This window comes from Palaemon carinicauda, chromosome 4 (genome assembly GCF_036898095.1).
Source record: "Palaemon carinicauda isolate YSFRI2023 chromosome 4, ASM3689809v2, whole genome shotgun sequence".
Taxonomy (NCBI): Eukaryota; Metazoa; Arthropoda; class Malacostraca; order Decapoda; family Palaemonidae; genus Palaemon; species Palaemon carinicauda.
This window is the reverse complement of record NC_090728.1, coordinates 77,132,459-77,146,081: the sequence shown is the minus strand read 5'-3', so window position 1 is coordinate 77,146,081 and position 13,623 is coordinate 77,132,459. Positions and strand designations below refer to the sequence as shown.

General features: G+C 40.0%; 1 protein-coding gene across 1 annotated transcript in view; it reads left to right on the top strand.

The window, feature by feature from the left end:
- Positions 1 to 13,623, top strand: part of Sur-8 (leucine-rich repeat protein shoc-2) — a 293,723-nt gene that overhangs the window by 183,122 nt on the left and 96,978 nt on the right. The window contains exon 6 of the mRNA XM_068371791.1: positions 7,242 to 7,399. Coding sequence (XP_068227892.1) covers positions 7,242 to 7,399 — 158 coding nt within the window. The remainder of the gene's footprint in view (positions 1 to 7,241; positions 7,400 to 13,623) is intronic.

Sequence of the window (13,623 nt, the reverse complement as noted above, 5' to 3'; positions counted from 1 at the left end):
GTATGGAGACGGCAGACACGGTCAGACTCGCAGTGAGACCACAAGACTTCATGTGTACACTGGACCTGAAGGACGCGTACTTCCAGATCCCAGTCCATCCGTCTTCAAGGAAGTACCTAAAATTTTACCTAGACAACAAGATCTACCAGTTCAAGGTGCTGTGTTTTGGTCTCTTCACAGCCCCTCAGGTGTTCACCAGAGTGTTCACCCTCATCTCTTCGTGGGCTCACAGGATCGGCATCCGTCTCCTTCGTTATCTGGACGACTGGCTGATCCTAGCGGACTCGGAGACAAGCTCCTCGAAGTTTGCCAGGATCTAGGGATCATGGTAAATCTCGAAGTCCTCTTTGCAGCCCTCTCAGAAACTGGTATATCTAGGCATGGCCATAGACACCAATCTCCACAAAGCCTTCCCAAGACGACAGGATAACAAGGCTGAGGAAGGTCGCGAGACCTTTCCTCAATTGAGAAGAACTCCCAGCCCAATCGTGGCTACGTCTCCTCGGCCACCTCTCCTCCCTGGCCCGTCTCGTTCCCAACGGTCGCCTCAGAAGGAGATCCCTCCAGTGGCGACTCAAGTCCTGGTGGAATCAAGGTCATGATTCCCCGGACACTTTGATCCCTATGGGTCCTGCGGAACGGACGGACCACCAGTGGTGGGTGGCGGACGAGAACCTAGGAAAGGGAGTGGATCTCGTCCTTCCCCCGGATTTGATGTTGTTCTCGGACGCATCAAAGAAAGGGTGGGGGGCCCACGTTCTGAACCCCAGGACCTCAGGCCTGTGGTCAGAATCAGAAAAGTACCTTCACTTAAACCTGCTAGAAATGAAGGCCATGTTCCTGGCACTTCAGAAGTTCCGCCAAGTCCTGGCGGGCCACTCTGTGGTGGTGATGAGCGACACCACCACGGTGGTGGCTTATATCAACAAGCAGGGAGGTACCTTTTCGGAACAGCTATCCCATCTTGCAGTAGAGATCCTGAGATGGTCCGAAGTCCACTCTATTTCGCTAGCGACTCGCTTCATTCCAGGCAAAAGGAATGTGCTCGCCGACAGTCTGAGCAGAGCGACGCAGATAGTGAGTACCAAGTGGTCTTTGGATCCTCAAGTAGCCAACAAAGTCCTGACTTTGTGGGGTTCCCCGATGGTGGATCTGTTTGCTACAGCGCTGAATTTCAAGCTCCCGCTGTACTGCTCCCCGGTCCCGGACCCCAAGGCTCTCTGGCAGGATGCCATCCAACAACGGTGGGACAACGTCGATCTGTACGCCTTTCCCCCGTTCTGTCTGATGAGGAGGGTGCTCAACAAGACCAGAATATCGGTCAATCTTTCAATGACCCTGATAGCTCCGCTATGGCATCACGCAGAATGGTTCCCAGACCTTCTGCAACTCCTCACGGAGGTTCTGAGAGAACTCCCTCCACGTCACGAGCTACTCAAACAACCACACGCCAACATCTTCCACAAAGCCGTAGCTTCGCTTCGACTTCACGCCTGGAGACTATCCAACATCTCTTCACAGAGAGAGGATTTTCGCAACAAGTTGAGAACAGGATGTCTGGTCACCTGCGCAAGTCATCCGCAGGGGTCTACCAGGCGAAGTGGCGAGTCTGCTGTGGTTGGTGTCGTGGAAGGGGTATCTCTCCCCTTGATGCCACTATTCCAGCAATAGCGGAGTTCCTCGTGTATTTGCGGGAGGAAATGCGCCTTTCAGTCTCGGCAGTGAAAGGCTATCGCTCAGCCTTAAGTCTTGCCTTCAGGCTTAAAGGAATGGACATTTCTTCCTCGCTGGAACTTTCCCTTCTCATACGAAGTTATGAACTTACCTGCCCTCAGTCGGAAGTGGGACAACCTCCATGGAACGTGGTTCGAGTTCTCAGGTCTCTGAAGAGACCTCCCTACGAACCATTACGCTAGGCTTCAGATCGCCACCTTACCTGGAAGACGGTTTTCCTGCTAGCTTTGGCCTCGGCCAAGCGAGTCAGTGAGCTACATGGTCTCTCGTACGACATCGCCCACCCATTCAAGGGGATGGGGGGAGGTAACGCTCAGCTTCGTCCCTGAGTTTGTTGCCAAGACTCAGAATCCGGGAGTGCCGGACCCTAGGTTCGACTCTTTCCAGGTTTCGAGTCTCCGTTCTGTAACAGGTGACCCAGACCATCTCCTACTGTGCCCAATGAGGAGTCTGAGGTTGTATCTTAAAAAAACAGCTGCAGTTCGTCCCCGGGTGCGAGCCCTGTTTGTGAGCACCGGGAAGACGAAGAGGAGGGTCACCAGGAATACCATCTAGGCCTGGATTCGCAACGTGATACATCTGGCCTTGAATCCTGACCCTCCTCCGTCACGTTGCCCTAGAGCGCATGATGTCAGGGGCATAGCTACGTCTCTGGCCTTCAAGAAGAATTATTCAGTGACGCAGGTCCTTCAAGCTGGGGTGTGGAAGCGTCAGACCACCTTCACAGCCCACTACCTGCAAGACGTGACACACAGGAGGCTCGATACATTCTCTATCGGCCCTGTGGTGGCTGCACAACAGCTGGTCTAACCTCAGGCTCCTTAATGGACAAGTAGCAGAAGGTTGAGGGCATTGTTACCCGGTTTTAGTCTGCATGAATGAAAAGATCTGTCTGGCCCTTATTCTTTTCTTCATCCTCTCCTCCCTTGGAGAAAGCAGCATCCTGGGTTCTCTGCACAGCTGACCTCGAACCTCTGCAGGTAAGCCATGCTCCCTTGTGTTCCTAGTATTAAATGTAATACTGTCATGTCCCCATACCCTGACGAGGTGGTATTGGGAGAGTCCTAGCCTAGATTTCCATCTGAAGAACTCCAGGTCAACTTCCTAGGACGAATCACTTCTCACCTTCACACACAGCTTATGTAGGCCGCAGCAGTTTCACAGCATGCCAGCGAGGAGCAGGGACCCCTTATTTCTTGAGTACTTACACACTCGAATTTGGGGTCCCCGGGCAAGCCAAAGCCAGTATGGCTGGGGACTTACCGCCCTTCCTAAGGGTTGAGTCACCCCATGTAAATAGCGTGGTTTGTATTTCAGTTACGGAACAAATGACATTCGTAGATAATTTGTATTTTTCCTAACTATACAAACCTTAGCTATTTACACATATGTGCCCGCCAGCCCTGCCCACCGGGATAAGTCCTACCTCTAAGCAAAGTGAAGCATTCAATCGGTGTGTGTGTGTGTGAGGGTGGGGGGGGGGCAGCTATCCCTCCCTACCCCCCACTAACTAGCGGCGGGGTAGTAAACCCTCGTTGAAACTTTTATGGCTCGTCATTCAGCTACGCCGAAGTAATTACCCCATGTAAATAGCTAAGGTTAGTATAGTTAGGAAAAATACAAATTATCTACGAATTTGTCATTTTACTGTATTCACATCTAACCTCATCACCAACCCAAAAATACATGGGATTCCAGTCCTTATTCATGATAATGTAAGGTCGATTTTATAGTTTTTGTGTTGCCAAAGTGTTCATAATCATAGAGAAAGTATTCCCTGCCCTTGACTATAAGTCCCACCCACAAGACGAAGACTTACTATTACCAGTAAAGGAAATAGTTTACAGAAGATGAGATTTATCTTTTTTCTTATTTTCCCTTTTTTCAGGTATTTCTATAATATATCTTCATGTTTTGTATATTCCATATTACTATTCATTATTATCTCTCTCTCTCTCTCTCTCTCTCTCTCTCTCTCTCTCTCTCTCTCTCTCTCTCTCTCTCTCTCTCTCTCTCTCTCTCTCTCACAAAGTGGTTGAAAATAATATTTTAGTCGTTTGCAAACATGTAATAGTTATGACAAAGAAAATACTTTGATATACAGGTAATATCTCGGTTCTTGACCATAATTTGTTCAGAAATTGTGGTTGAGAACCGATTTGTTAGAAAACCGAAACAATTTTTCCCATAAGACATAATGTAAACTAGATTAATTTGTTCCCAAGCACCAGATAAATGTTCGCCTCCTAAAACTAAATATTGTGCTAATATGTAAAAATTTGTATATAAACTATTGAAACTAAATACATAGTAAAGTAAATTTAAACCCTTTTTGTATCATTTGCTTACCTTTATAACTGTGGTGTGATGGCATACGGGAATGGAGATGGAGGAAGGAAGGAGGAGGGTTACTGCTTTGACGGGGAGTCCCTTTCCATGAAAGCACTCGGTAACATGCCTTCAGGAGTTTTTTCCCTTATTTGCCTCTTTTGCTCTTGTGACTCAATCACTGCAGTTGCTTGTCGTTTTTCTTTAATTAAAAACCTATCCCTTGTAAGCTGTTTTTTTTCTTTTTTGCGCTATCCTCCTGAAGTGGGACATACTGTAACACTCTTTGAAAATGTTCGTGGAACGATTTGCCACAACTGTATCTGGGTGATATTTCTCGAGAAAAAGCTGCAGTTCACCCTATTTTCATTAATTAAGGCACTCAGAACCAGCTCCCTCTTTTCATCCTCTTCTGGTGAAAGGTCTTCTACCATATCCTTTTGCTGCTTCTGTTGCAGATGCAACAACTCTTCGGTTGTTAACTTGGTGGAGTGTCTTTCCACGACCTCATCAGTGTCCTCTTTTTCAACCACAAGCCCCAAAGCTTCCCCCATGGTCAAAATCTCAATGACAGCACTTTCTTTGACTGTAGAACCTGATTCAGACTTGAACCCCTCAAAATCTCTCTTTGGTACACATTCTGACCACAGTTTTCTCCATGCCGAATTTTACGTACGGTATGTTACAGCACTCTATGTACTATGAATGAGATTCACACAGCTTTAGATACTGAAGTGTTCTTTTGCAGAATTCTCGAAGTATTAGCTTTGTGTCATTAGTCACTTTGAAACACTTTTGGAAAAGGACTTTGGTGTACAGTTTTTTAAAATTCGAAATGACTTGTTGGTCCATGAGCTGAAGAATTGGTGTCGTATTAGGTGGCAGGAATTTAACTTTGATGAATCTGAATTCATCAACTAATTCATCCTCTAAACCTAGTGGGTGAGCAGGAGAATTGACCATGATTAACAGGCATTTTATAGGCAAATTTTTTGCTGTAAGATATTCCTTCACTAGGGGGGCAAACACTTCGTGCTCCCACTCATTGAAGAACTATATGGTCACCCATGTCGTTGTGTTTGCCTGCCACATAACAAGCAATTTATTTTTCATTATGGTGTTCTTTTTAAAGACTTAGGGGTAGTGTGAATGATTGAAGAGCAAAGGTTTTATTTTACAGTCACTGCTAGTATATGCACACAACAAAAGAGTGAGCCTATCCTTCATAGGCTTGTACCCGAGCAGTGATTTTTCCTCCTTTGTAATGTACGTACTGTACTGGCCTGCGTTTTTTTCCAAAATAACCCGGTCTCGTCACAATTGAAAACCTGTTGAGGAATAAACTGTTCTTCCTTTATATAAGTATTAAATTCTTTAAGAAAGCTGTCAGCTGCAACTGCAGCTTTGTTCAAACTTGCTGCCTTGCCATGTCTTGTTACACGATGTATGCCAGTTCTGTTTTTTAATTTTTCGAACCAACCTTTGCTGGACTTCGATGTTTTTGATGAAAGTTGAAATCGTTGATTTTGAAATGCCGTACTGCACAGTGAAATCCGAAACACAAATGCCATTCTCAAATTATACAATTATTTCCTTTTTTTAGTTCAATTGTCATTATCGTTGTCTTCCTCTTCTCTTTCTGTTCACTTCTGGCTTTCTTCGGACCCATTATGAATGCCCAGAGTTAATAAAAAAAAAAAGGCACCAAAATTGAGAGTAGCACAATCTAAAATGCAAGGGAATGAGTGAGTCATCCTTCGATGGCATGCTGGCTCCGACTGATGCTGTGAAGTTGGTGGGGGATGCTGTTCGGGTGGACTTGACTTGTCGAGTTCCGAAAATTTGGTCTAATTTGGAGACATTTTGAAAATTTTTTGGTCGAGTACCTATTTGTTCGAGTTGTGAGTTATTCAAGTACCGAGGTTCCACTGTATAAGATACATAAAGAAAGCAATGATTGTGATCATTTTAAAAACATACTTCCTTATAGGAGTTTTATATGGATAAACATATTAGCTCATATAAATAACTTTGCATAAACTCATGACCTATAATGTCTATCAAGAATATAGACATTGCATTAAAGATTAACATCTCTCTCTCTCTCTCTCTCTCTCTCTCTCTCTCTCTCTCTCTCTCTCTCTCTCTCTCTCTCTCTCTCTCTCTCTCTCTCTCCACACACACTTATCATGACAGCTCATACTCCTAGTAAATAAAACTCATCAGATACTCAAAACCTAACAAAAACATACTTGAGTGCTGCATAACTTACACTAGGCAGCAGAGGCTGACATGGGTACTGGGTGTTGGCATGGCTTTTTATTTCCTTTAATAAACTATAAAAAGGGTTTGTATATATGCTGTTATGTTCTTTTTTTCATTTTGTATATCTGTGTTGATATAAACAAGTTTTTACTGAAAAGAACTACATTTTTCCATATGCCTTTGCAAAATAATTAAGTTTGGTCTACTGGTAGAATTTTATTTAATAGATAATTATATATGTAAAATAAAATTTTGAACATTAAAACTTTCACCAGACAAATATTTTTATAATTCTATAATGAAAAAAAAATACAATTCTAATAATGCAATAAGAGAATTTGTGAGTAGATAGAAAAATGCTCTCTGAAGAGGCTTTGAGCAGTTGTCCATGCAGCTGCTCAAGAGTAGTAGAATTCTAATTCTTATAATACTACTTTAAGTTATAAATGACAAATCTTTCTTTCACTGGCATCCCACCTACATCAGAGTGTGGGAGTCAGTAACATGAACATCAGGGGAAGTTCATCAAAATGAACAGAATTTAATTAATAAGCTTTTAAATAGGCCTACTCGATGTTTACTTATATGCCCACCATTCTCCCCAATGACTCTTGTCAAGAGGATAAGGAATAGTTTCGACTTCAAAACTGAAATAAGAGACAGGTGCCTTCCCCCCTCACCTTTTACCATTAACTGCTGGAATGTTTCATGTTTTTACTAGAGATGTGTCTATATAAAGGAAAGAAATACGTAAAATTTCAAACTTGAAAATTTTTACGGGTAAATGTTGATTAAATGGATCTTCTAGAGAAGCTATGTGAATATTAAGTGAGTATAGAAATAGATTTTATTAAAATTAGGTTTTTGCCAAATGATGTTTTTTAGTTTTACATGTGCTCGCATTCCCTTTACAGAAAATTCCTTCAAGTGTTGGCAATTTACGGAAGTTGAGAGTTTTGGATCTTGAAGAAAACAGATTAGAAGGATTGCCACCAGAAATTGGATTTCTTAAAGACCTGCAAAAACTAGTTGTTCAATCAAATCAGCTGTCTGCCTTGCCACGTGCCCTTGGGTAAGCATGTAAGCAGTATGTTAAGTTAGTCATTGGACATCTTTTAACAGATTTTTTTTTTTACTGACTTTTTCTTATTAATTTTATTATTGCTTTATTTTTTCTTTCATTTCTGTTTTTCAACCCCTCTTTTAAAAGTGATTTCAAGAGGCTAGAACATTTTACTATATCTCATTTGCTTGGTCTTATATTATTATTATTACAGTATCCCCTTGCCCATTTGAGGTTCGCCATTCGCAGATTTACGAATTTTCACTATACAAACAAGCCTTTTTTTTTTTTTGAGCAGAAAATCACTCAAATTTACCCTAACACAGAGAGAGAGAGAGAGAGAGAGAGAGAGAGAGAGAGAGAGAGAGAGAGAGAGAGAGAGAGAGAGAGAGAGAATATATATCACTGTATTAATGAATAAGAATGTCTTTAGAAAGTGTTGGGGAATCTTTTAGTAGTGTAATCTCATATATAGGCATTTTAAAACTGTCCTAAATTTGCGGTTTTTCAATATTCACGGGGATGGTGAAGGACATAGCCCCCCGCGAATACTGGGACCATACTGTATTATTATTATTATTATTATTATTATTATTATTATTATTATTATTACTTGCTAAGCTACAACTCTAGTTAGTAAAGCAGGATACTATAAGCCCTGGGTCTCCAACAGGGAAAATAGCCCAGTGAGAAAAGGGTACAAGGAAAAATAAAATATTTCAAGAAGAGTAATGGCATAGATATCTCCTGTGTAAACTTTAAAATTTTTAACTAAACATGAGGAAGAGAAATAAGATAGAATAGTGTGCCTGAGTGTACCCGCAAGCTAGAGAACTCTAACCCAAGACAATGAAAGACCATGGTACAGAGGCTATGGCACTACACAAGACTAGAGAACAATGGTTTGATTTTGGAGTGTCCTCCTAGAAGAGCTGCTTATCATAGCTAAAGAGTCACTTCTACCTTTACCTAGAGGAAAGTGGCCACTGAACAATGTTAGTGCATTAACCCCTGGGGTGAAGAAGAATTGTGTGGTAATCTCAGTGTTGCCAGGCATATGAGGTATTAGGCCTGAGGAGAATGTGTGAAGAATAGACCAGAATATTCAGTGTATGTGTAGGCAAAGGGAAATTGAACCATAACCAGAGAGAAGGCTCCAGTGTAATTCTGTCTGGCCAGTCAAAGGACTCCATAACTCTCTAACGGTAGTATCTCAACGTGTGTCTGGTGCCCTGACCAACCTACTACATCGCTGTAGAAACTTCGGGGAAATTTATTGGGTTATTACACTCGTGCACTAACAAGTGAATTGGAAGAGAGTTTAGAAAGGGAAGATTTTAGATTATGGAAATTCTTGACTAGAACACTTGAGAAGATTGTGTTGAAAATGAGAGATGCTCAAAGATTTGGTGTCTAGCAGCTGGAGGAAAGAGTAAAGTTTCAAAGATTTGTGATGTTTTGGACATTTAATGAGTAATGGTGATGAATTATTCTTGGTTAGAAAATGGTAAACATAAAAGTGGCTGGTTGAAGAACTTAGAAAGGCCAAGTTAATTTAGGGAAAAAGAAAAATCTTAGTATGGAGACTTGATAGTTTGAGTACAGGACCAAAGATAGTGGAAAGAACATATTTCATATTTGGTGTATTAAAGGGAAAGACTATTTTGAATGGTTATTAGTGGTGATGGTGACTTGTGGAGTAAAAGAGCTTTGTGGTCTCCAAAGAGTTAACTGTGAAAGGCTAGAACAGGGAATCCCTTATGTCATGATTACCAAGGAAATATTATCTTCCCTGCTGTATCAACGTGCAAAGCACAGAGGGTATGGGGAGACCTCACAAGTTCTGGCTCATTTGAACTTTCCACAGCACCTTAGTAGCTGAAAGTCATGTGCTGTGAGTGATGCCTTGCACGGCGCCCAGAAAAGAGCCATCCTCCCAGTCATTGCAGGCGTACCTACGTTGCAACAAACCCTTGACCACTGTTCTTGTCTAATCGTCGAAGGTGTAAATAAGCGTATTTTTGTGTGAACAAATCACTTCAAGAACATTATCAAGTTGAAGTACTAGTATTCAGTTTTTTCCTTTTGTGGCCTAATTATCAAATAAAGGCATGGTTGGTTACCACTGGCATTTGAGTAATTGCATTTGTTCTTGCCCTCTAATAGTTAGTGTTGTGTTTTCTATACCATCAGCCCTCCATATTTGCAGGTGTTAGGTAACTGAGACAGGCACGATGATCAAGAATCCATGAATGCTTGTTACCCTGGGTGGGTCAATTTATAACCTACCAACCTACTGACCATTGCCTACCTGCAGTTGATTAACTAACTATGTAACCCGCTGTACTGCACTACATTGCTTTCGTGTGGTTTTTACCTCGGTATTGTAGTTCATACAAGTTTTCAGAGGTAATAGTACATCATTATCACAGATTCAGTACAAGACAACTCATAACATGAAAGTCATCAGCATACCACCCTATGTATGAGTAAAACAAAACCCTTGGTCGTATTTGATACTTTAAAGTAAACAAATCCCTAATTGTTGATGGTTGAAATGCACCCAAAATTGAAAACAAAAGTAAATAAAAATGCTTTGATGAAATGTACAGTAATTATCTTTTTAAAAATAATGATTTTTTAGAATGAAGTGGTGTGCTTAAATTAGTTGGTCAGTTTACGTAATTGAATGCTGTGTTTTGATCCTTAGCCTACGGTTTCCCATCATCATCGCCAGCCGTTGCTAGTCCACTACAGGACAAGGGTCTCAAACATGTCCTTCCTCTTACATCTTTATGGTCTTTCTATGCTAGTCTATACCTGTGGAATTTCTTAGCTCATTAATCCATCGCATTCTCTTATTCCCCTGCTTCTTTAGCAATCTTTGGGTACCCATTTTTTTATCCCTAATGTCCCTCTATTAACTGACAATCATTATATGTCTTGTTCATGTCCATTTCTTTTTCTAACATATTAGAATATCCTCAACTTTAGTTTGTTCTCATATCCCTATTACTTGTTTTCTGTCTCATAGAGTTATTCCCATCATTATTTTTTCTATAGCTCTTTGAGTTGTAAATAGCTTACACACTAATGCTTTAGTTAGTCTCCAAATTTCTGATTCATAAGTTAATACTAATAGGACCATATTGATTGAATAGTTTTTCTTTTTAGTGGAAGTGGTCTTTTACATTTCATAATCTCATTTCGTATATCAAAAGCTCTCCATCCCATGCTTATCCTTTTAATTTTGGTCTTGTCCTGGGAAACACTAATTGTATGTCCTAAGTACGTATATTCATTTGCAAGCTCTAAGGTTTGTCCATAACCCTTCTTTGTTGTTTGCATTTTCATTGAATATTATCTTAGTTTTACTAATTAATTTTCAGTGGTACATTTCTGCTTTCTCTATTGAAATTTTCCTTCTTTTGTTATTCCTCTCATAATTATTTAAACAGAATTATGCTTTTGACAAAGTTCTTCATAGAAAATTAATGGTCAAAATTAGAGCACTAGGCATCATTGATGAGCTAGCTGAATAGATTGAGGATTGGCTAACAAGCAGAAAACAGTTGTAATCAATGGAGAAGCGTCAGAGTGGGCAGCTGTTACAAGCGGAGTACCTCAAAGATCCATCCTTGGCCTATTTCTATTTCTGATCTACATGAACGATATAGATTTAAGATTAACCAGTAAAATATCCAAATTTGCCAACAATACTAAACTAGTCATAAACGCTGTGAACTTTGAAGATGAAGAAACCCTAAGAGAGGATCTAAGGAAGCTAGGAGAATGGTCCAGAAAATGGCAAATGCCTCTCAACTGTGGGAAATGTAAAGTCATGCACATATGTTATAGTAACCCACAATTAGATTACTCACTACCAGGTAATGAAATAGAAAGTGTGGACCAGGAAAAAGATCTCTGTATTAGTACGAGCAAAGATTTGAAGTTCACCAAACAGCATAAAAGCTGAAAAGAAAGCACAAAAACTAATTGGTTACATAAAGAGACAATTCAAAATCAGAAACAAAGACACTCTACTACAGCTCTACATATCACTAGCAAGACCCTCTAGAATACGGAGTCCAATTCTTGGCTCCAAGTATTCAGAAGGATATAGATAGACTGGAAGCAGTTTAAGGGGACCGTCCGCCATGGGGTATTGACATACCAACTTTCAGAAATCGAAAATCGTTTTATTGCTTCTATGTATGCATAAACATGTCGTACATACTCCCCAGAAGTTTTAGCCAATTATTTTTACAAATAACGAATATATAGAGGTTTTTAAATGATGACGTCATCCTTACTGTGTCGTCTGCATGACTGAGTTTGACAAAATCGTCTTTGTGTGTTAATTTTGCATATCCATAGCGATTTTTCACTTATATTTCGAACTATCGTACGTCTGGCAGAAATGGAAGGCATTGGTAGAGTGTAGATGAACGAAATCTACTCCTACAATAACAGAAGCCAAAGTTTCCAAAGATGTATAAAAGTTATAATGCATGCGTTTGTTTACTTGAAGTTCGTATGTACATTGTGTTTCCAAAACGCCCTTGGGAACATTATAGCAAGGCTAATGTTACCTAAGGTTATAGAAAGAACAAATAGTCAATCATTTTTCCAAACAATGAAGATATAGCGGTCTTTAAATGATGACGTCATCCTTATGGTGTCGTCTGTATGACTCAGTTTGACAGATGTGCAGTTCTCTCTCTCTCTCTCTCTCTCTCTCTCTCTCTCTCTCTCTCTCTCTCCTCTCTCTCTCTCTCTCTCTCTCTCTCTCTCTCTCTCTCTCTCTCGAATTGTTTACCACTGCTATTTATACAAATACTTTAATTCTCTCTCTCTCTCTCTCTCTCTCTCTCTCTCTCTCGAATTATTTAGAACTCCCATTTATACAAATACTATAATAACAATGTTCAACTCTCTCTCTCTCTCTCTCTCTCTCTCAATTTGAACTGCCATCTATATCAGCCAAATGCTTTCATGATCTCTCTCTCTCTCTCTCTCTCTCTCTCTCTCTCTCTCTCTCTCTCTCTCTCTCTCTCTCTCTCTCTCTCTCTCTCTCTCTCTCTCTCTTTCTCATGTTTCGAAATCTCGTGCTTCTGGCAGAAATGAAAGGCATTGGTAGAGGGTAGGTGAATGAAAACTACCAGCTACGAAAACATCAGCAAAGTTTCCAAAGACATATAGAAATTATAATGCATGTGTTTATTTACTTGAAGTTCGTATGTTGATTGTGCTTTCACAACGTCCTCTGGAATTTTATAGCAATGCCAATGTTACATAAGGTGATAGAAAGAACAAAAAGTAAGTGGAGAACAAGAAGAAAAAAAACAAAACAAAAGAGGGAAACATGGATAAGAGTACAAAGCTGAAACCTGCTAACTAAAACACTGGCAACAATTAGAGATCGCTGGCAACTCATAACATAGGAATAGCAAACTGAGGGTTCAAATACCTCGTTTAGGGTGCATTTATGTAGGAATACACAATAAAAGTTATCATAATAATATCTTGATTTCTTTTAGAAAAGAAGAGAAAGTTTGCTGCCAATCTTTGGGAGCTCATAACTCAAAAACATACTTATTCCCACTTAGGTACATTTTTCTCACTTATTTGTTGTTCGATATTAGAGAAAAAGATATCGTTGAAAAGAAGAATAAAAATCCCACAATTCTGTCAGACAAAATTTTGATTTTCTTTGTACATTTTTTTTCACGATTATTTTCCGTCTAGACGAGGAAAAAAAAATTCATTAAAAGAAACCAGAAAGGAAAATCAAAATTCTGTCTGACAGAATTGTTCGGTTGTTAGAGTAGTTTTTGTGGTATAAGTTTCAATACACTTGGTATTATAGTACTGTAGTTGGGAAAAATGTACCTAAATATTTTTTTTAAATATGATTTTTGCTAATAAATCCAAAAGTTTTTGATCAAATGACTTGAAATTTTTATATGATGAAGGTATTATATATGTCTAAAACATATAAAGAAATTGTGTAATTTGTATCATTAGAAAAAAAAAAATGGCGGACATGGCGGACGGTCCCCTTAAGTTAGGGCCGCCAAACTAGTCCCAACACTAAGGCAATTTGGATAAAGACGGAGGAAGGAATGTTTGAACTTATTTGATCTATAAACTCGACAACTAAGGGGACAGTTAATAGAGGCATTCAAAATTATTAAAGGAGTAATAAATGTAGATTACAACAATCTATTCAT